The following is a 23,164-nucleotide window of genomic DNA, read 5'->3' on the forward strand; positions in this document are numbered from 1 at the left end:
CCAGATCCTGACGTTCTTCCAGGAACCCGGCCTCTCCCAGTGCCTTCTGTGGCAGCGAGGACTCGCAGGGTCTGTTTCCTCTTCCTCTCGGTCTCTTTTGGACCCTCTCGTCATTTATTGTGTGTAGTTTGAAGTGCCTTATGTGTTCCCCCAGCAGAGAGGCTGTGTCACAGTGGTCAGGACAGAGCCCGGGGCTGGTCCCTCTGTCTGATGGCTGTGTGCCTTGGGGCAAGGTGGGCACTGACTTTTCTGTCTTTATCTGTGTGGCGGGCGTGGTGGTAGCACCTGTGTAAGGTGGGGCAGTGTCGTGAACACACACGCAACTAGTTAGCTTTTAAGGCCAGTAATGCCTGTTGCGGTGGTTTTTTCCCAATGACTGATTTTCCTAGTGAGTCGTTAGGACATCAGGATGTGACATTTATTCCTAAGTGATAATCTCCAGTCTTTCACCTGGTAGGACAGTGTGAGCCTCTGCTGATTTCTCTACAGCCCCTGCCATTTGCAGGGTCTCCTGACACAAGCTAAGAGAAACTATTTATTGTCCTAGTTAGTAGAATAACATTTTAGGAAGGGATAGCACACACGCCATGACAGTGACGGTTACCCATGGCTGTCCTAAAATACTTCCTTTGGTTTGTGTGTTTTCTGGCCCACTATAAACAAATATCAGACATGCAAAAAGTTGAAATAGTAGTATAATTAGTGTCTCCTGCTTAACCTCTTCACATTTCCTCACCTGTGCATTCCCATCTCACCCCCGGATGCCACCCGCACATGCAGAGACACGCACCCCCTGAAGTGAACCGGCGTCAGTGTTTCACCAGGTGTGCCGCATCCACACGTGTGTTTATTTAAAAGCCCCTTTGGGGTTCGTGGTTAATTTTGTGGACAAATGTTGCTGGGCAAACCACAACTAGATTTTGGAAGGTTTTAGCCATAAGACCATGAAAAACTTACACTCTTTTTAGCTCAGGTGTCCAGTCGGTGAAGCACTTGTGTTTTTGCCTGAAGCGCTGAAGACTCTGCCCTTGAATGCAGAGGTGGAGGGTGTGCTGAATGTCTAGCACGACCCCCTTTACGTGGGATCTGCCGCAGGCGCTTGGCCCTGGCGATGGGCCTGACCGGCGATGAGGAGGGTACCATCCCAGCCCACGGATGGGGAGGCAGGTTGCATGGTGGTTTAGAGTGTGGAGTCAGGCAATTTGAATCCCAGTTCCCAGTTAATGTCTGATTTTTCTCAAATTAACCTCTTTCAACTCCTGTTTCTTCTTTAAAACTGGAGAAAATATTTTATCAGATTGTGATAAGTTTCCAATGAAAAACTGTATATAAAGCATTTAGTTCAGCCCCTAGCACTAAGGTGACAGTGGTTATAACTGTCCAAAACGACATCACAATCTGTAAAGTGATGTAACCGTCCCACAGAGTCCGCACTAACATCAGTTCAGTTCAGTTGCTCAGCAGTATCTGACTCTTTCTGACCCCGTGGACTGCAGCACGCCGGGTTTTCCTGTCCATCACCAACTCCCAGACCTTAACATGGTGCCCCTGTATCACAGACAGTCTGTACTCAGCTTAATCATTGTGAGTTTTGTATTTGCTTTATTAACTATTTAAAAAACAAAAATTAATATTTCCTATTTTGTTTGAATTTAAGGAAGGAAAAACACTAAACGAATTTCAAGTCAATTAAATTTTTTTTCAGAACTATAAGTATTAAATTCTAAATAACTCTTTTAAGTTAAAAAAAAAAAAACCTAGACTGTGGAGAACACTGATTTTACATTTTTTTCTTTCAGTTCAGTTCAGTTACTCAGTTGTGTCCAAATTTTACGACCCCATGGACTGCAGCACACCAGGCTACCCTGTCTGTCAACATGTCCCAGAGCTTGCTCAGGGTGGATGGCTGAGGTCAGTGGTCAACACCATTGAGTCAGTGATGCCATCAGCCATCTCATCCTCTGTCGTCCCCTTCTCCTGCCTTCAATCTTTCCCAGCATCAGGTTCTTTTCCATTAAGTCAGTTTTTCCCATGAGGTGGCCAAAGTATTGGAGCTTCAGCTTCAGAATCAGTCTTTCCAATGAATGTTCAGGACTGATTTCCTTTAGGATGGACTGGTTGGATCTCCTTGCAGTCCAAGGGACGCTCAAGAGTCTTCTCCAGCATCACAGTTCAAAAGCATCAGCTCTTCAGTGCTCAGCTTTCTTTATGGTCCAACTCTTACATCCATACATGACTACTGGAAAAACCATAGCTTTGACTACGTGGGCCTTTATCAGCAAAGTAATGTCTCTGTTTTTTAATATGCTGTCTAGGTTGATCATAGCTTTTCTTCCAAGGAGGAAGCACCTTTTTTTGACTTTCTTGGCTGCAGTCTCCATCTGCAGTGATGTTGGAGCCCAAGAAAATAAAGTCTGTCACTATTTCCCTTGTTCCCCATCCATGTGCCATTAAGTGATGGGATTGAATGCCATGATCTTAATTTCTTGAATGTTGAGTTTTAAGCCAGCTTTTTCACTCTCTTCTTTCACTTTTATCAAGAGACTCTTTAGTTCTTCACTTTCTGCCATAGGGTAGTATCATCTGCATACCTGAGGTTGTTGATATTTCTCCCAGCAATCTAGATTCCAGCTTGTGCTTCAACCAGCCTGGCATTTCACATGACATACTCTGCATGTAAATTAAATAAACAGGGAGACAATATATAGCCTTGAAGTGCTCCTTTCCCACTTTGGAACCAGTCTGTTATTCCATGTCTGGTTCTAACTGTTGCTTCTTTGCCTGCATACAGATTTCTCAGGAGGCAGGTAAGGTGGTCTGGTATTCCCATTCCTGAAGAATTTTCAACAGTTTGTTCTGATCCACAGAGTCAAAGGCTTTAGTGTCGTCAGTAAGGCAGAAGTAGATGTTTTTCTGGAATTTGCTTGCTTTTCTATGATCCAGCATATGTTGGCAATTTGGTCTCTTGTTCCTCTGCCTTTTCTAAATCCAGCTTGAACATCTATCTGGAAGTTCTCGGTTCATGTACTGTTGAAGCCTGGCTTGGAGAATTTTGAGCATTACTTTACAGCGTGTGACAGGAGTGCAATTGTACGGCAGTTTGAGCATTCTTTGGCATTGCCTTTCTTTGGGATTGGAATGAAAATATCATTTTCCAGTCCTGTGACCACTGCTGAGTTTTTCAAATTTGCTGGCATACTGAGTGCAGCACTTTCACAGCATCATCTTTTAGGATTTGAAATAGCTCAACTGGAATTCTATCACCTCCACATGCTTTGTTGGTAGTGATGCTTCCTAAGGCCCACTTGACTTTGCACTTCAGGATGTCTGGTTCTAGGTGAGTGATCATACCATTGTGATTATCTGGGTCATGAAGATCTTTTTTTATAGAGTTCTTCTGTGTATTCTTGCAACATCTTCTTAATATCTTCTGTCCTTCATTGTGCTCATCTTTGCATTAAGTGTTCCCTTCGTATCTCTAATTTTCTTGAAGAGATCTCTATTCATTCCCATTCTATTGTTTTCCTCTATTTCTTTGCATTGTTCACTTAGGAAGGCTTTCTTATCTCTCCTTGCTATACTCTGGAACTCTACATTCACATGGATATATGTTTCCTCTGCTCCTTCGCCTTTTGCTTCTCTTCTTTTCTCAGCTATTTACAAGGCCTCCTCAGATAACCATTTTGCCTTTTTGCATTTCTTTTTCTTGGGGATGGTTTTGATCACAGCCTTTGTACAATGTCGCGAACCTCTGTCCATAGTTCTTCAGACACTCTATCAGATCGAATCCCTTGAATCTATTTGTCACTTCCACTGTAAAATCATAAGGGATTTGATTTAGGTCATACCTGAATGGTCTAGTGGTTTTTCCCTACTTTCTTCAATTTAAGTCTGAATTTGCAATAAGGAGTTCATGATCTGAGCCACAGGCAGCTCCAGGTCTTGTTTTTGCTGCCTGTATAGAGTTCTCCATCTTCCGCTGCAAAGAATATAATCAATGTGATTTTGGTATTGACTATCTGGTGATGTCCATGTGTAGAGTCATCTCTTATGTTGTTGGAAGAGGGTGTTTGCTATGACTAGTGCATTCTCTTGGCAAAACTCTGTTAGCCTTTGCCCTGCTTCATTTTGTACTCCAACACCAAACTTGCCTGTTATTCCAGGTATCTCTTGACTTCCTACTTTTGCATTCCAGTCACCTGTGATGAAAAGGACATCTTTTTTGGGTGTTGGTTCTAAAAGGTCTTGTAGGTCTTCACAGAACCTTCAACTTCAGCTCCTTCAGCGTTACTGGTTGGGATGGACTTGGATTACTGTGATATTGAATGTTTTGCCTTGGAAATGAACAGAGATCGTTCTGTCGATTTTGAGTCTGCATCCAAGTACTGCATTTCGGACTCTTTTGTCGACCATGATGGCTACTCCATTTCTTCTAAGGGATTCCTGCCCACAGTAGTAGATGTAATGCTCATCTGAGTTAAAGTCACCCATTCCAGTCCATCTCAGTTCGCTGATTCCTAGAATGTGGACGTTCACTCTTGCCATCTCTTGTTGGACCACTTCCAATTTGCCTTGACTCATGGACCTGACATTCCAGGTTCCTATGCAATATTGCTCTTTACAGCATCAAACTTTATTTCCATCACCAGTCACATCCACAACTGGGTGTTGGTTTTGCTTTGGCTCCATCCCTTCATTCTTTCTGGAGTTATTTCTCCACTGATCTCCAGTAGCATATTGGGCACCTACCGACCTGGGGAGTTCATCTTTCAGTGTTCTCTCTTTTTGCCTTTTCATACTGTTCATGGAGTTCTCAACGCAGGAATGCTGAAGTGGTATGCCATTCTCTTCTCCAGTGGACCACGTTTTGTCAGAACTCTCCACCATAAGCTGTCCATCTTGGGTGGCCCTACCTGGCATGGCTCATAGTTTCATTGAGTTAGACAAGGCTGTGGTCCATGTGATCAGTTTGGTTAGTTTTCTGTGATTGTGTTTTTCGTTCTGTCTGCCCTTTAATGGATAAGAGTAAGAGGCCTGTGAAAGCTTCCTGATGGGAGGGACTGGCTGTGGGCAATTGGGTCTTACTCTGATGGGAGGGCCATGCTCAGTAAGTTGATGGGTGGGGCTGTGTTCCCTCCCTGTAGTTTGTCCTGATGCCAAAATATGGTAGGGGTAATGGTTCAGTTAGTTCAGTTCAGTTCAGTCGCTCAGTCGTGTCCGACTCTTTGTGACCCCATGAATCGCAGCACGCCAGGCCTCCCTGTCCATCACCAACTCTCGGAGTTCACTCAGACTCATGTCCATCGAGTCAGTGATGCCATCCAGCCATCTCATCCTCTGTCGTCCCCTTCTCCTCCTGCCCCCAATCCCTCCCAGCATCAGAGTCTTTTCCAATGAGTCAACTCTTCGCATGAGGTGGCCAAAGTACTGGAGTTTCAGCTTTAGCAGCATTCCTTCCAAAGAGCACCCCGGACTGATCTCCTTCAGGATGGACTGGTTGGATCTCCTTGCAGTCCAAGGGACGCTCAAGAGTCTTCTCCAACACCACAGTTCAAAAGCATCAATTCTTTGACGCTCAGCTTTCTTCACAGTCCAACTCTCACATCCATACATGACTACTGGAAAAACCATAGCCTCGACTAGACGGACCTTTGTTGGCAAAGTAGTGTCTCTGCTTTTGAATATGCTATCTAGGTTGGTCATAACTTTGTTCCAAGGAGTAAGCGTCTTTTAATTTCATGGCTGCAATCACCACCTGCAGTGATTTTGGAGGCCCAAGAAATGAAGTCTGACACTGTGTTCACCGTTTCCCCATCTATTTGCCATGAAGTGATGGGACCAGATGCCATGATCTTCATTTTCTGAATGTTGTACTTTAAGCCAACTTTTTCACTCTCCTCTTTCACTTTCATCAAGAGGCTCTTTAGTTCCTCTTCACTTTCTGCCACAAGGCTGGAGTCATCTGCATATCTGAGGTTACTGATATTTCTCCCGGCAATCTTGATTCCAGCTTGTGCTTCTTCCAGCCCAGCGTTTCTCATGATGTACTCTGCATATAAGTTAAATAAGCAGGGTGACAACATACAGCCTTGACGTACTCCTTTTCCTATTTGGAACCAGTCTGTTGTTCCATGTCCAGTTCTAACCGTTGCTTCCTGACCTGCATATAGATTTCTCAAGAGGCAGATCAGGTGGTCTGGTATTCTCATCTCTTTCAGAATTTTCCAGAGTTTATTGTGATCCACACAGTCAAAAGCTTTGGAATAGTCAATAAAGCAGAAATAGATGTTTTTCTGGAACTCTCTTGCTTTTCCCATGATCCAACGGATGTTGGCAATTTGATCTCTGGTTCCTCTGCCTTTTCTAAAACCAGCTTGAACATCTGGAAGTTCACAGTTCACATATTGCTTAAGCCTGGCTTGGAGAATTTTGAGCATTACTTTACTAGCGTGTGAGATGAGTACAATTGTGTGGTAGTTTGAGCATTCTTTGGCATTGCCTTTCTTTGGGATTGGATTGAAAACTGACCTTTTCCAGTCCTGTGGCCACTGCTGAGTTTTCCAAATTTGCTGGCATATTGAGTGCAGCACTTTCACAGCATCATCTTTCAGGATTTGAAAGAGCTCAACTGGAATTCCATCCCCTCCACTAGCTTTGTTTGTAGTGATGCTTTCTAAGGCCCACTTGACTTCACATTCCAGGATGTCTGGCTCTAGGTCAGTGATCACACCATCATGATTATCTTGGTCGTGAAGATCTTTTTTGTACAGTTCTTCTGTGTATTCTTGCCACCTCTTCTTAATATCTTCTGCTTCTGTTAGGTCCATACCATATCTGTCCTTTATCGAGCCCATCTTTGCATGAAATGTTCCCTCGGTATCTCTAATTTTCTTGACAAGATCTCTAGTCTTTCCCATTCTGTTGTTTTCCTCTATTTCTTTGCATTGATTGCTGAGGAAGGCTTTCTTATCTCTTCTTGCTCTTCTTTGGAATTCTGCATTCAGATGCTTATCTCTTTCCTTTTCTCCTTTGCTTTTCACTTCTCTTCTTTTCACAGCTATTTGTAAGGCCTCCCCAGACAGCCATTTTAATGGTGACCTCCTTCAGGAGGACTTACGCCAGCATGTCCTGGGGCTTCCAGGACTGTTGTGTTCAGTGCCCCTGTGGTGTTGGAAAAGACTCTTGAGAGTCCCTTGAACTGCAAGGAGATCAAACTAGCCAGTCCTAAAGAAAACCAGTCCTGAATATTTGTTGGAAGGACTGTTGCTGGAGCTGAAGCTCTAAGACTATGGCCACCTGATGGGCAGAACTGACTCATTGGAAAAGACCCCGATCCTGGGAAAGATCGAAGGCGGGAGGAAAAGGGGACGACAGAAGATGAGATGGATGGCATTACCGGCTCAATGGACATGAGTTAATGCAAGCTCTGGGAGTTGGTGATGGACAGGGAAGCCTGGCGTGCTGCAGTCCATGGGGTTGCAAAGAGTCAGGAGTCAGACACGACTAAGTGACTCAACTGAACTGACCCTATGGCAGGCCACTGTTGACCCACGCCTCCGGTGGAGACTCCTGGACACTCACAGCCAAGTCTGGCTCCGTCTCTTGTGGGGTCACCACTCCTTTCTCTGGGTCCTTGCGTGCACAGGGTTTTGTTTGTGCCCTCCAAGAGTCTGTTCCCCAGTCCTGCGGAAGTTCTGTAATCAAATCCCACTGGCTCTCAAAGTCAGATTCCCTGGGGGTTGTCCGTCCCTTTGCCTGATCCCCAGGGTGGGGAGTCTGTTGCAGCCCTGGGACTTTTGTAGCAGTGCAAGGACTTCTTTGATGCCATTGTTCTCCAGTCTGTGGGTCGCCCGCCCCCTGGCTCTGGTGGGGCTAGTGGCGACCTCCTGCATGTGGATTTGTGCCACACGCTGCGCCGTCCAGGTCTGCTGCAGCCAGAGACACTGACTCCTCAGCAGCCCACTGCAGACCCGTGCCTCTGCAAGAAACACGCAACACTCAAAGGAGGCCTGGCTTCACGGACGCCCACAAATGCTGGAGTGGGCAGCGTGCCCCTCCTCCAGGGCATCTTCCTGGCCCAGGAACCAAATTGGGGTCTCCTGCATTGCAGGCAGATTCTTTACCAGCTGAGCTACCAGGGAAGTCCTGCGGTTGTTTCTTAGTGGAGACAGGTTTATGTTCTTCAAGTAGCAAAACTTGGTCAACAGTCTTATAGAAATGAGATGTCACTGTCAAAACAGATATTTTAAAGACCTTTGAAAATTAAAACTGCCAATAACGGAATCTTGTTTGGGATGAAAATGGATAGGGAGGGGCTTTTGTGTGAGCAGAGCATGCTGTGACGGCCTCAGATCCCTTTTGGGAGTGTAGTGAGCGCATCTGGGGAGGTGGTTGTGTACAGCAGCTGTGAGAGCTGAGTTGCCATGGGCCTTGCTTTGCTGTGGATGTCCTTGGGGAGGCAGGTGCCTCTGACTGAAGCCTAAAATGTCCTTTATTTTTCTGTGACAGTTTATAGTTCAGCCAGGTAGAAATTTTGTCTTCAAAATCATTTTATTCCAGGACTGCCAAAATATTTTGTATGTTTTCTAGCATTGAGGTGCTTCTGAAATTTTAAGGATGATTTTCTTTATCTTTTGATTTTTTTTTCTTCCGCTATAACATGAAATTCAGTGTGTTGGTTGCATACTAGACAAAGGAAATTTTCTTAATAATCTTTTTCTTTTCTTCTTTCCAATGTCCATTTGTTCCTAACTCCTTTTAGGGAGCAGTGCAGTGTCATGGTTAAGTTAGTAACAGAGCTGGTTAAGAGCAGGAGTTGTTTCTGTGGAGGGCGAGACAATAGTGGTTTTAGGCTGTGGCCACGTGGTCCAGCCACTCCCCCGCTGCTTGGCAGGAAGGCAGCCCAGTGGTTTATTCCAGTGAAACTGACCTACAGATATGGATCTGTGAATTCCATGTGATATTTACATGTTTCAGAATATTATTCATTTTTTCCAACTACTTGGAAGCAAAAAACCATTCTCATGTCCTGTAGGCCACACAGACACAGGCATGGGCCTCTCTGGCCTGTGGGTTGGTGGCGAGCTCATGACCCTCTGGGTCAGGGCCTGAGTAGGGGGTTTGGGGGATCCAGGAGGTGAGGGAGGGCTTGATGAAGATGACAGAGGAGGCCCCGTGCGTGCCTGTGGTCCCTGAAGGGCAGCGGGTCTCTGTGTGGAAACCGCGTGAAGTGCCTTGTCCTGGTGTTTGGCGAGTCCCTGATGTGGGCTGTGTGCCATAAGGTGATCATCTGGAATTAACGTTGAAGAATAATGTTGTAAGTAATCCATACAAAACAAAAGCTATAAAACTTGTGAGTTCCTTCTGTTCCTTTCTGTTTTTTATTTTGTCTCTCTTCCTTGCTTTTTGTTTTTCTCAAGTGACCTGTCGTCTTCACTTTCCATCCCTGTTGTGCAGAGAGTGTTGGCTGGAGGCGGCGGCCGGCTCGGGGTTTCGCTGGCGGTGTGGCGCTGTCCTCCGTGGGCGTCTTCCCTGCCTGCTGCGCTGGTCATGGCTTTGTGTCAGTGGGTGGGCTGGGCACCGGCATACTCCCCGCGGCCTGGGCGTGGGCAGCAGGCGGGCCGGCCCCTGGGTTAGGCACGGAGGTGTCCTGCGCGTGTGCTCCGCTCTCTCTGCCTGTGCAGCTTGCAGGGCTTCTGCCTGCTCTCGGGTGTGCCTGGCCCCTCAGCATCTGTCTCAGCTCTTCCCAGTGGCTTGTGCACTCCCACGCTGCCAGTCCCCGCCCCAGCCCTCCCCGACAGTGTCTGCCAAGGCCTGGCCCCGGCTCGGCTGGTCTGAGCTCTGTGGGCACAGTGCTGCCCACTCCCCCCTCTGGGGGAGTGGAGCCCCCCGGTGTTTGCAGCACTGCCTGCTCTCGTCACCCGGGAGGAGAGCAGGAAGGAAGTGCTTACTCATGTGAGTTTAGCCTTCTTCTGGTCTAATTATGGACTGAGGACTATTTTTGCTTTTAAACTCTGGATTGGAAAGTTCTGCACATAGCAGTAGAGGGCCTTGTGTGGGGGATCCCTGCGCCCTCAGACAGTCCTGGCAGTGCTGACCCGGCCCACTTGGCTCCTCCTCCCTGTTTTTAAGCAGATGTGAGCCACAAAGTATTCCAACTCTTAATTACTTCAGTGAATGTGTTTGTTGCTCAGTAATGTCCAACTGTTTGCGACTGTAATAGCTTCTGGTGAATGATGTCGATTCGTGATCTCCAAAGATTTAACTTTGTGAACAGGGAGCAGACTTGATCACTCGAGAGTGTTTGTATAGCAGAATTGAGAGTGAAAAAGGGCAGAGAACGCTTCTGACACAAACCTCAGAAGGGGACAAAGTGCCCCCGACCCTGTGCTGGTCTAAGAGAGGCCGCGTATACTCTAACCAGACCCACTCCCATAACTACATCTTAAATGAACAAGATTAGAATTGACAATAGAAAGCTCTTACCAGATCCACTCCCACAAGTCTTAAGATAACAAGATTCAGAAGGTTTTTGTTAAAAAGGAGAAGCATGTCCTCAAGCAAGATACATTGTTGTTATATAATCCTTAGTGTATAAGGTCCCATCACTTGATGGCAAATAGATGGGGAAACAATGGAAACAGTGGCAGACTTTATTTTCTTGGGCTCCAAAATCACTGCAGATATGAAAGTAAAAGACACTTGCTCCTTGGAAGAAAAGCTATGACCAACCTAGACAGCGTATGCAGAGACATTACTTTGCCAACAAAAGTCTGTCTAGTCAGAACTATGGTTTTTCCAGTGGTCGTGTATGGATGTGAGAGTTGGACTGTAAGAAAGCTGAGTGCCGAAGAATTGATGCTTTTGAAGTGTGGTGTTGGAGAAGACTCTTGAGAGTCCCTTGAACTGCAAGGAGATCCAAGCAGTCCATCCTAAAGGAGATCAGTCCTGAATATTCACTGGAAGGAATGATGCTGAAGCTGAAACTCCAATACTTTGGCCACCTGATGTGAAGAACTGACTGACTGGAAAAGACCCTGATGCTGGGAAAGACTGAAGGCAGAAGGAGAAGGGGACGACAGAGGATGAGATGGTTGGGTGGCATCACCGACTCAATGGACATGAATTTGAGCAAGCTCTGGGAGACAGTGAAGGACAGGGAAGCCTGGTATGCTGCAGTCCATGGGATCACAAAGAGTCAGACACAACTGAACGACTGAACTGACTGAATCCTTAGTACAGAGCTTAAGATGAATTGTTTTATTGTGTGATCATTAGCTCTGGTCCTAAAGAAAGTGAGATGTTAGTTTTAGTCTTCTCTTAGGAGAAGGTGATGGCAACCCACTCCAGTACTCTTGCTTGGCAAATCCCATGGACAGAGGAGCCTGGTAGGCTGCAGTCCATGGGGTCGCTAAGTCGGACTTGACTGAGCAACTTCACTTTCACTTTTCACTTTCATGCATTGGAGAAGGAAATGGCAACCCACTCCAGTGTTCTTGCCTGGAAAATCCCAGGGATGGGGGAGTCTGGTGGGCTGCCATCTATGGCGTCTCACAGAGTCGGACACGACTGAAGCGACTTAGCAGCAGCAGTCTTACGTGACAGAGACAAAGCACAAAGACAAAAGTTTGTCCTTTTCTCCTCCTTGAGAGCCCCAGACCCCTTTCTCCTCCTGGAGGGCCCTGGACCCCTTCCTCCTTGAGGGCCCCGGATTCCTTATCAGCCTACCTAAGATTAGCTCTCTCGACCCCACGGACTGTAGCCCACTAGTCTCCTCTGTCCATAGGACTCTCCAGGCAAGAATACTGGAGTGGGTAGCCATTCCCTTCTCCAGGGGATCTTCCTAACTCAGGGATTGAACCCAGGCCTCCTACACTGAGGCACATTCTTTACCATCTGAGCTACTTGGGAAGCCCCTTTACTTCAGTAGGTGTCCTTAAAAGACAGGGTCCCTCTTTTTTAAACATAATCCTACCATTGGCACAACTCAAGTAAGATGAATCGTGATTCTTTGATTTGATCAAATATTCAGTCATTGTTCTTCAGTGACGTTTCAGTGATTCTTTTTTTCCAGTTTTGTTTGAATCTGTGTCCGGGCGAGACCTACATTGTGTGTTCATCTCTTGGGCAACCAGCTCCTGTTCCAGCAGGCACACCGTCTCCCTCTCTCTTTGTTTTTCTTCTTTTATGCTGGCTTCTGTTGTTGAGGAAGCACAGCGATTTTCTCGTTTCCCATAGAACCTGTCCTACTTGTCATTCGTATGTTCCTCTGCCCTTTAAATTTCCTGTAAGTTGGTTAAACATGCAGTAGGTTAGGGTCACGTCTCCTCTGTTAGGTGCTCAGGGGGATCCATGTATGTGGATCAGGGGTGTGTAACCTCCTGTCCCCACCTGTGTTGTCGGCCGCCCCTTGGCCCACTGCTCGGACAGTTGATCACAGCGGGCTCGCTGTATCCTGGGCTTAGTGTGTTATGGCGTTTTGGAAGTTCATGAGTGTGGCTAACACTCCGTTTCAAGGAATAACCAAAGTCCCTGTGTCTCCCTCTGTGTGGCAGGGTGGTGTTGGAGACCCTGCAGTCAGCAGTCACAGGCAGGGTCGGCAGGCAAGGAACCACGAGTGTCTAGATCAGTTCAGTTCAGTCACTCGGTTGTGTCCGACTGTCTGCCACCCCATGGACTGCAGCACGCCAGGCTTCCCAGTCCATCACCAAATCCTGGCCCTTGCTCAAAGTCACGTCCATCAAGTTGGTGATGCTGTCCAACCACCTCATCCTCTGTTGTCCCCTTCTCCTCCTGCCTTCAATCTTTCCCAGCATCAGGGTCTTTTCCAGTGAATCAGTTCTTTGCATCAGGTGGCCACAGTATTGGAGCTTCAGCTTCAGCATCAGTCCTTCCAATGAATATTCAGGACTGATTTCCTTTAGGATGGACTGGTTGGATCTCCTTGCAGTCCAAGGGACTCTCAAGAGTCTCCTCCGACACCACAGTTCAAAAGCATCAATTCTTTGGCGCTCAGCTTTTTTTATGGTCCAACTCTCACATCCATACATGACTACTTGAAAAACTATAGCTTTGACTAGATGGAACCTTGTTGGTAAAGTAATGTCTCTGCTTTTCAATATGCTGTCTAGGTTTGTCATAGCTTTTCTTCCAAGGAGCAAGCATCTTTTAATTTCATGGCTGCAGTCACCATCTGCCATGATTTTGGAGCCCAAGAAAATAAAGTCTGTCACTGTTTCCATTGTTTCCCCATCTATTCGCTGTGAAGTGATGGGACCAGATACCATGATCTTAGTTTTTGGATGTTGAGTTTTGAGCCAGCTTTTTCACTCTCCTCTTTCACTTTCACCTTCATCAAGAGGCTCTTTTGTTCCTTTTCACTTTCGGCCATAATGGTTGTGTCATTTGTATATCTGAGTTTATTGATATTTCTCCTGCCAATCCTGATTCCAGCTTGTGCTTCATCCAGCCCAGCGTTTCTCATGATGTACTCTGCATATAAGTTAAATAAGCAGGGTGACAATATATAGCCTTGATGTACTCCTGTCTAGATGGTTTCCTGTAAACACTCGACTACAGGAAGCTCATGTGACTGGAGGTCCCCAGGTGTGTGTGTGTGACTGTGTGGGAACGACATTTGACTGGAGGTCCCCGAGTCTGTGTGTCTGACTGTGTGGGAACGACATGTGACTGGAGGTCACTGGGTCTGCATGTGTGACTGTGGGGAACGACACGTGACTGGAGGTCACCAGGTCTGCACGTGTGACTGTGCGGGAACGACACGTGACTGGAGGTCCCCGGGTCTGTGTGTGTGACTGTGACTGTGCGGAAATGACACGTGACTGGAGGTCCCCGGGTCTATGTGTGTGACTGTGACTGTGCAGGAACAACATTTGACTGGAGGTCCCTGGGTCTGTGTGTGTGACTGTGACTGTGCGGGAACAACACGTGACTGGAGGTCCCTGGGTCTGCGTGTTTGACTGTGCAGGAATGACGTGTGACTCTAGGTCCCCGGGTTTGCTTATTTGTGGACTTGAAATGGCTATTGGGTTGTGACTGCCGTTGTGCCCACGAGTAAAGCCAATGTGGAAAAAAGTGAACTAATTTAAGATAATTCAGCCTTGTTCTCTTTTGTACTTATAGAGCCTTTTAGAAGATCCTTACCCGATGGTCCGTTCTGCAGGGATCCTCGGTGTTTGTAAAATAACCTCCAAGTACTGGGAGATGATGCCTCCGACCATTCTTATTGACCTCCTCAAGAAGGTAACTGAGGAGCTAGCATTTGATTTGAGCTCCGCTGATGTGCGCTGTTCGGTCTTTAAGGTAAGCTTTTAAATTATATAAGGAATACCTGTTTATTGTAGAATAGTTCTAAATTATAGAGAAAGAAGGAGAAGGCAATGGTACCCCACTCCAGTACGCTTGCCTGGAAAATCCCATGGGCGGAGGAGCCTCTTAGGCTGCAGTCCATGGGGTCGCTAAGAGTCGGGCACGACTGAGCGACTTCATTTTCACTTTTCAGTTGCATGCATCGGAGAAGGAAATGGCCACCCACTCCAGTGTTCTTGCCTGGAGAATCCCAGGAACAGAGGAGCCTAGTGGGCTGCCGTCTATGGGGTCGCACAGAGTCGAACACGACTGAAGCGGCTTAGCAGCAGCAGCATAGAGAAAGAAAAATTTAAAAATCACCCCAGCCCTACTCCATAAGTATAGCATTATTCACATTTTTGTTGAATATCCAAAGTCACTTGTGAAGAAAACAGAATAAAAGTGTTACCCAAAATAGAAAAAGTCTACTTGAAATACTAGTTTGTCATGTATGTTAGTGGAGGGGGCATAGTGTTTTAGAACAGGACCTGCATGTATTTAAAATTTTTTACTGTTATTATGTATCAGAATGAACTTTTTTGTGTACTGTATGTACTTTGCACAAGAACCAACAGGAACATCCCTTGTCCATCACCCATTTCAGCAGTTCCCAGGACACATCCACACTTGTTGCGTTATAGCTACTTCTCTCATCTCTCACACACAGTTACTTTGAAGCAAATCCAGGACATTTATCAGCTCATCTGTAATCATTTCAGTGTGATGTTTAAAATACATAGTCTTTTAGCAATGTCCTTGGTAGGTTCTCCTGGAGAAGGAAATAGCAACCCACTCCAGTACTCTTGCCTGGAAAATCCCATGGACAGAGGAGCCTGGCAGGCTACAGTCCATGGGGTCGCACAGAGTTGGACACGACTGAGTGACTTCACTTTCACTTTGGTAGGTCCTGTGCTTAAGACTTGGTGCTTTCACTGCAGGGGGTGCGGGTTTCATCCCGGGTCCGGGAAGTAAGATCCCACACGCTGTGCGAACAGCCAAAAAAATAAATAAAAAATAAGGTCTCTTAAAAATACGTATCTTTTTCCTAATAACTGGAAAGAGAGCGTGGTGCAGTGCGTCAGCTCTCCAGACTTGCGTGTCTGGTCTGAGCCCAGGCCGCTCTGTCCGATGCCCACCTAGGTTCGGGGACGGCCGTGGGGGCACACGGGTCTGAGACGTGGGGGGTGCTGTGTCCCTGTTTCCGTGCAGGATCGAGTCAGGACATACAGGAGCGCAGTAGGCTGTGAGGAGGACTGGAAGGACTCGGACTCTGGCTTTGGGACCTCCCCACCAGAGCCTCCTGTTTCTTTCAATTCCAGTAAAACCCTTTAACGTTTAGCTCGGAAAGCTCTGAAGATTATTTCATAACTGCTTCAGTCTTGGTTGAATGAAGCAATGGATGCATTGACTATCAAGCACTGAAACCAGATTAATGCATTCAGTGACTGCTTTTCTATGAAATTGTGTTGGCAAAAGTATTATTTTCTGTGGGTATATTTATTTTACTGATGATTTTAGTAAAGATAGAACTGAATTTTTCTTACCTGAACTTTTCCTTGTTTATGTTCCAATTTTGAACTGTTTGTCTTTCTTGTTTCTCGTAGTGTCTGCCGATAATTTTGGATAATAAATTAAGCCACCCGTTATTAGAACAGCTTTTGCCAGCATTAAAATACTGTCTCCATGACAATTCGGAGAAAGTGAGGGTGGCTTTTGTTGATATGCTGCTGAAAGTTAAGGCTGTGAGGGCTGCTAAGGTAAGGTGACTAGAGGTTTCTTATTTAGTACGTGAAATAAATAAGTTTATTTATTTTCATCAACAAAAGGACAAAGCAGTTCTAGCCCCACGAGCTTCTGTGACCACACTGTGAACTGCCTGAGGCCTGCGTCCTCACCGGTTGTGTCATAAAGTGTAATTGTTTCGTCAGCGTGTGCTTTCTGTTTAAAGACACTAATGTAAGCAGTCCCACCCTAAATTATAGTTTTACCATATACCTGAAAGTTGTTGTTGCAATATTTAAATGCTTGGCACACAGTAAGCACTTAAAATATTACTTGAACATATGGAATATAAGATCCTCATCCTCCAACATCTTACAGAAGGAAGCAAGGAGGTGTTTGTTGATTTGTGTGCATTTTGGTGTAAACCACTGACATGAGAGTGTTAAGTCTAATTCTGTTCAGCTTTTGGCTACCAATGTCACTTACGAGGTTGCTAACTGCATTATTATTGGTAACAGGGTTTTGTTTCCCTACACAAGAGTCCTCTGAAGTTTACTTTAGAGTGGTCTTCTGTCGAGGCTCAGGGTTTGGGAACAAGCTGACACTGTTGTCCGTGTGGAATCAGTGCCCAGCCCTGGCGTGTGTTCATGCCGTGAAATGCTGCCGCGTGGCCATGGGGAGGGGCGCACTTGCGTGGAAAGACCACTAAGTTAGACAGAGGGAGTGCAGGTGGGCTGTGGGGCACCGCCAGCTCTGAGAACGGGGACACAGCTGTGTGTTCGCTCAGAGCTGCCTCGCACATCCCTGGAGGCAAACAGAAAGTAGACAGCAGTTTCTGTGGCCGGGGCGGGTACTAGAGGTCTGGAGACGGGCTGCGGGGAAGACTTGCCCCTCCTGAGCATGCACATTGGTTTATGCTTTTCAAATTTTGAACTGGATTTTTTTAATGAGAAAGGGATATTTTACGTGGCTTCCGTGGTCTCACTGCCTTGGTGTGTGGTCTGCTTCCGGACTGTGCCTGTCCATCCTTGGCCAGGCCACAGCCCGAGCTCCCTGCAGCTCTGCGGACGCCCTGGTGTGTGTGCCCTCCGGCTCTTCCTTCAGAGTTCCTGGTGGTCTGGGCCTTTGTATTTCTGTATGGAGTCTAGGATCAGCTTGTCAGTTCAACAGAAAGACTGGCTGCAGCGTTGACTGGATTGTTGTAACGGCCTGTTGAAAGTGTGGTTATGAGTCTGAAGCGGGAGTTGTGTAGTTTTGTTTGAAGTGCACATCCGTTTGCAAAGGACCACTGGGGACGGCTGGTGAGACGGCAGAGAGACCAGATGTCCTGAGACCTGTGGGTCTCCCCAGGAGAGCAGGGGAGGGGCCAGATAAGACCTGGACAATGTCTGTGACCAGAGAGTCTGGGATCTGGAGGAGGAGGAGGAGGAGGAGCAGAGGAGGAAGTGAAACGTTTAGTGAGACGCTTCTTCTATCTTAATGCTTAGCTTGCCCAAGCAAGGCGGAGAGTGATTTAGCTATATGATCTCGGAAGGTTTTGTTACGGGCACACAAGCCAGTTCTCTGAAAATCAAGATCACAGATGGACAGGCCGGTGGAGAGGCAGCTAGGAGGAGCGGGTGGGTGTCGCTCGCCCCTAGGTTGGAGCGTGCGCGCATGGGTGGCACGGGCAGGGCCCTGCTGTCAGCGTGCCGTCCTGGCCTCTGTGCACAGGGGGGGGTGTCCTGCCCTCAAGTCCCGGTGAGCTCTGGAGGGGCTGCCCCGGAGGGCCAGGCAGAGGCTCTGGGCACAGACACTGAAAGGTGGTGGATAATCCGCGCTGATTATACAGTCAGGTCCTGAGGCCCGGGGCCGTCAGCGCTTGGTTAATTAAGCTTCTGTTTATGCTTTCCATCCTCAGTGCTGGTGATTGCAAGTTGTTTACTGTTTGTTTTGAAATTCTGTAGTTTTTATATCGTATAGCTGAGATTTAGGCCAAATCAACAGTATACTAATATTTTTTTTTTAACAGTATACTAATATTGAGATATCTTTATTAAAAAACCAATTTGGGATTTCTTAATATGCAATTATTTTTAACTTTAGAAATGAAACACCGGTTAGCAGTTTTGTTTATGGTCTTGTCTGCTGTTAATGTCACCTGTGGGTAATATGTTTGGATAAAAATAAAACCTCAGGTAAGTGAAGAACCCTGAATTAATCCAAATTGTTCTGTTTTATTTCAGGAAAAGTAAATAAAAGAAAAATAGGTTAATGTGGGGCTTTTCTGGAAAGGCAGACTTGCAGGAAATGTTCACTGCATCGCCCACCTCTGGAGCCTTGGCATTCGGTGTTAATGCCAATCACTTCTTTCTATTCAAGGTGGTCTGGTCTCCATGAATGCTCAGGAACCAACCCTTTCAGTGTGAAGACCCTCTCTTTTTGGTGCTGTCCCTTGGTCAGGGTTTCCTGGGTATCTTGGTTGGTTTCAGCAACTTTGGATGAACTCTGGGGTCTTGAGGCTGAAGGGCCCTGCTCTCCCGAGCACCTGGCTTCCCTCTTTACATCTGGTGCTGTGCCAGCTGCTCTGGGTTGACAGTCTGCTGATGGTATGGCTGTCGGGCGGGTCCTGTCTTTCCTGCAGTAACTTTCAGAAATACCAGGCGTGTCTATGGAAGTGTCCCAGGGGCGTGTGGGCAGTGGTGGTAGGGCTGATGCTCAGACGTTCCCGCCAGGGGAGTGTGTGCGTCTGAAAGTGCAGGGTCCTCGGACCTGCAGGGCGCACTGAGGTGTTGTGGGAGTGTGGAAGGCACTGGGCAGGCAGCTCACGGAAGCTGGTCCCCGGGAGGGGCCTTTGTGTTTATGGCTTGGAAACAACCTGAAGATACATGCTGATGAGAAGGATCCACCGAAAGTCCTGGAAAGGGGACTGTTGTGGGAGTCAGGTCCTTGAGAAACGTCCGTGTCGCTGTGCTGCTCCCGCTACACAGATGACAGGCTCTGACCCCCCATGACCACTTCCCATCGAAGTCTGTCTTAATGTCTGTTATTCTGTGGTGGTTCCCGTTGTTTTAAACTGCTTGTCGAGGAGTTTGGCCCCTTTCTATGGGTGGTTGGTGGACAACTTGGATGTTTTTGAGCTGAGGGCAGCAGGCAGTTCTGTGTGCACATGTGTATGGCAGCTGTGGGTGGCAGAGGAGGCACGTGGCCACCCAGTCAGCACTCGGGAGATGGCAGGAGGGGTGCCCACCAGGGAGGCCTGTGTCTGAGGCGGGAGACCAGGTGCTCGCTTTAGCTTTCTGTGCCAAACCTGTTGCACATGTTTAAATCCACTTTTCACGTTAATGGCCCAAAAGTTGTGTTGTTTCAGGAAACTTTAAAATTATTAGGCTGATAATCATAACTCATTTGGGAGTCCACTTGCTGCCCTGATGGATTGTAATTAACACCGGCAGCCTCCTGCTTAGCTGCCATGCATGTCAGTCTCCTTCAAATATGGGCTTGATTTCTCTGCAGAAGAGTCCCACGTCCTGGTGGAGTCATTTGAAATGAGTTTTCTTGAATATAAAAATTAGCTCCTTTTTGATTGTGATCTTGAAATTTTGCTTAAAATGTTCTCATGGTTTTCTTTTGCACATGTGCCACGTTCACAGTTTTGGAAAATATGCCCCATGGAGCACATTCTGGCCCGTCTGGAGTCAGACTCGCGGCCGGTGTGCCGGCGCCTGGTGGGGCTCATCTTCAACTCCTTCCTGCCGGTGAACCAGCCGGAGGCCGTGTGGTGCGAGCGCTGCGTGGCGCTGCTGCAGATGAACCACGCGGCCGCGCGCAGGTTCTACCAGCACGCGCACGAGCACACGGCGTGCACCAACATAGGTACGCGCGGCCCTGGGCCCGCCCCGCGCTGCGCCCCCACACCCTGCACCCCCTGCCCCTATGCCCCCAGGCCCCCGCACCCCACAGCCCCGTGCTCCCACACCCCCAGGCCCGGCCCTTCACCCCAGCGCCTCGTCCCGCTCCCCGCCAGCCCCGTGTTCGCCTTGTGCACAGCACAGCTGGGACACGACTACAGGCAGTGTACACACACCAGTGCAGTTTTAATGAGGTCCCTTAACATAACGCTTTAATTATTTGGGGTTATAATTTCACTGTTAGAAAATTTTGTTAAAGAAACACGTTTGATTGTCTTACACGCTTTAGCAAAGCTGATCCACGTGATCCGCCATTGCCTGAACGCCTGCATCCGGAGGGCCCTGAGCGCCTGCAGGGAGGACGCGGAGGAGCCAGGGAAGGAGAATGCGAGCGTGAGTCCGGCACCTGCTGAGGGTGGGGCCCGGGCGGGCAGTGCTTAGAGCGGGCGGGGTGGCAAGGTAGAGGCGCTGCTTCCACGAGCTGTTACCTTGGCAGTCTTTTATTTTTCATTTATTCCTTTAGTTCTGATACACCAACTAATTATTTTGGAGAATCATAAGTAATTTTTTGGAGCAACTTCCTGTGTATTCTTTGTAGTTCACTGTGGAGTCTGAGTAGGATCTAATACAAAGGAATTATTATTGGTGACACCCTTTCTCCAGTTTTCTTTACCTTAAGCGTCTGTGTTTTAATGAGATGGGGGTGGCACACCTGGATGGGCCTGTTGATCACCGTGTTTTACAGCTAGATGGTGGTGAGGCCCTAAGGATTTGTTCACTGCTCCTGCTCTAAGATCCTACTAGAAACATCATCGAGTTGAATTTCAGGATACAAGCTTCATTGAGAATAGTTTAAAATAATTTATCGAGGAGACTATGTAGCCGATACTTATTCAGAACCTGAAGTGATCAATTATATCATTAAAAAAGGAGCATTTAAGACTTAGATGCTTGTTACTGACAAACAGGATCCTAAGCTTATAAACAAACTGTCATGCTTATGTGCCTCTAAAGCAGGGTCCCCAGGCCAGGGTGGCCTGTCTGTGGCGTGTAAGGAGCCAGGCTGCACAGCGGGCGTTCACAGATGCTCCCCATCGCTGGCAGTACCGCCTGGGCGCCCACTCCTGCTGCTCATCAGTGGCACTAGACTCTTCGGAGTGTGAGCCCTATGGTGAACTGTGCCTGCGAGGGCTCCAGATTGCTCACCCCTCATGAGACTCTTAACGCCCGATGAGCTGGAGCTGAGGCAGTGATGCTAACGCTGGGGGACAGCTGCAAATACAGAGCGTCAATAGGTGAGGGGTTTGACTGCACAAGGGCCGAAGTGAGCAACTGCTTGCAGCCCCATATCAAAACCCTATCAAGTGAGTGGCAAGTGACAGTTAAGCTGCATCTGGTAGCAGGCTTTAAGTCAAAATCCCACACGTATTTTAGTCCATGCGTGGCCTGCTCATTGTTTTATTTACCACTTCTGTCCGTGCCTCTTTCTTATTGTGCCCAGTTTTGGTAAGCCCATAAGCTTACCCTAGCCAAAATGATCACAAAGCCAAATGTCACTGAGCTGCTGTGAAAATGGGGGAGACGCCATGGTGAGAGAGCAGAAGACTCTAACACTGCCGACAAAAAGAAGTGTGCATTGAAAAGAACACACCGAGTCCTACTTAAATTATGAGTTCACAGCAACAGGTGATTCACATTCTCCAAGCCTGCTTTGTAAAGTATGTGGCAACCAGCTATCCAGTGAAGCCAGGAAACCATCAAAACTGCTTCACCACGTGGAGACCAAGCACCCTGCGTTAAAAGACAAGCCAGTGCAGTTTTTCAAAAGGAAAAAACATGCACGTGAAGAACAGAGCAAGTACTGAAGGGCCACCACTTGATCAACTGCGTCTGCACCGAGAGTGTCATTCCTCCTGGCTAACTGCACTGCTAAACCGAAGGTGCCGTTTACTGTTGGGGACGAGTTGGTCTTGCCTGCTGCTGAGGACGTTTGTTGTGAACTTTTAGGAGACGCTGTAGTTCAAAAGGTGGCACGTGGTCCTCTTTTGGCTAGCACCGTAACTAGATGAATTGATGAAACAGAGGATAGTGAGGCACAGCTGTTAGACAGGATTGAATCACCGTGGATGCAGTCTGGCTTGATGAGCCTGCTGATGTTAGTGAGGCAGCAGTGCCTGTTGGTAACGTTTTCAGGAGGATGTGCACGAGGCTGTGTGCACTTTTGTTGCCAGCCAGCACCACAGCTGCAGAACTGTTCAAGTCTGCATGACTGCGTGCCAGGGAGACTGAACTGGGCATTTTGTGTCGGCATATACCGTGTTGCCGTGTACACGGATGGAGCAGCTGCCAAGACTGGGCGGCTTCTGGTTTCACTGCTCGGGTCAGAGAGGTCGCTTCTGAGTGTGTCTGTGCACGGTGTCATTCGTGGGGAAATGCTGGCCAGCTGAGAAGTGGCACCTGAGCTTCACGTTGCAGGGCGTGATTAAAGTTACCAGCCACATTTAAGTCCATGCCTTGAACGCACAGCTGTCTGCACAACTTTGTGAGGAAATGGATGCTGAGCGCACATGTCTTCTCTTACACACAGAAGTGAGATGGCTTTCTAAAGGTAGATTGCTGGCTAGGGTTTTTGAGTTACAAGAGCTGCTCCAGAGATTTCTTTTAGAAAAATAGTCATGGCTGGCAGCACATTTTAGTGACACAGAATGGGTTGCAAAACTTGCTTCCTTGTGTGACGTAGTCAGCCTGCTCCATGAACTCAATCGGTTGCTTCAGGTAGGATGACAGCTTGCTCCAGTCGGAAGGTAAAGTGGCTGTATTCAAAGGCAAATGAACTGTGAGGGCTGAGTGAGCACTGGGATTCTTGACATGTTTCAGACATAAGCAGAGGTTCTGAAAGAGACTGAGGAGGGCCATCCTTCTTGGTTTATGCACTGTTGAAGCCTCACTTGGAAAGTTTTGAGCATTACTTTGCTAGCGTGTGAGAGGAGTGCAATTGTACAGTAGATTGAAAATGTCCAGTCTACTCCATAATCCCATTTTGGTTGCTGTCACTGTGGAAAACCCTGCTTCATAAAGATAGGATGTTGGAAATGGAAGTGGGCCTTAGGAAGCATCACTTCGAACAAAACTACTGGAGGTGATGGAATTCCAGTTGAGCTATTTCAGTTCATAAAATATGATGC

General features: G+C 47.4%; 1 protein-coding gene across 2 annotated transcripts in view; it reads left to right on the forward strand.

Moving 5' to 3' along the window:
- Positions 1-23,164, forward strand: part of NCAPG2 (non-SMC condensin II complex subunit G2) — a 73,356-nt gene that overhangs the window by 21,172 nt on the left and 29,020 nt on the right. The window contains exons 1-5 of one of the 2 annotated variants that reach the window (XM_086394673.1): positions 8,921-9,316; positions 14,143-14,322; positions 15,972-16,124; positions 19,722-19,944; positions 20,269-20,372. In XM_086394673.1, coding sequence (XP_086250799.1) covers positions 14,167-14,322; positions 15,972-16,124; positions 19,722-19,944; positions 20,269-20,372 — 636 coding nt within the window. In that variant the 5' untranslated portion in view covers positions 8,921-9,316; positions 14,143-14,166. Of the gene's footprint in view, positions 1-8,920; positions 9,317-14,142; positions 14,323-15,971; positions 16,125-19,721; positions 19,945-20,268; positions 20,373-23,164 lie in introns of those variants that run through there. The other variant, XM_086394671.1, reaches the window with a different exon arrangement.

This window comes from Bos grunniens, chromosome 4 (assembly GCF_055505025.1).
Source record: "Bos grunniens cultivar Pamir isolate PY7600 chromosome 4, Bosgru_T2T1.0, whole genome shotgun sequence".
Lineage (NCBI taxonomy): Eukaryota > Metazoa > Chordata > Mammalia > Artiodactyla > Bovidae > Bos > Bos grunniens.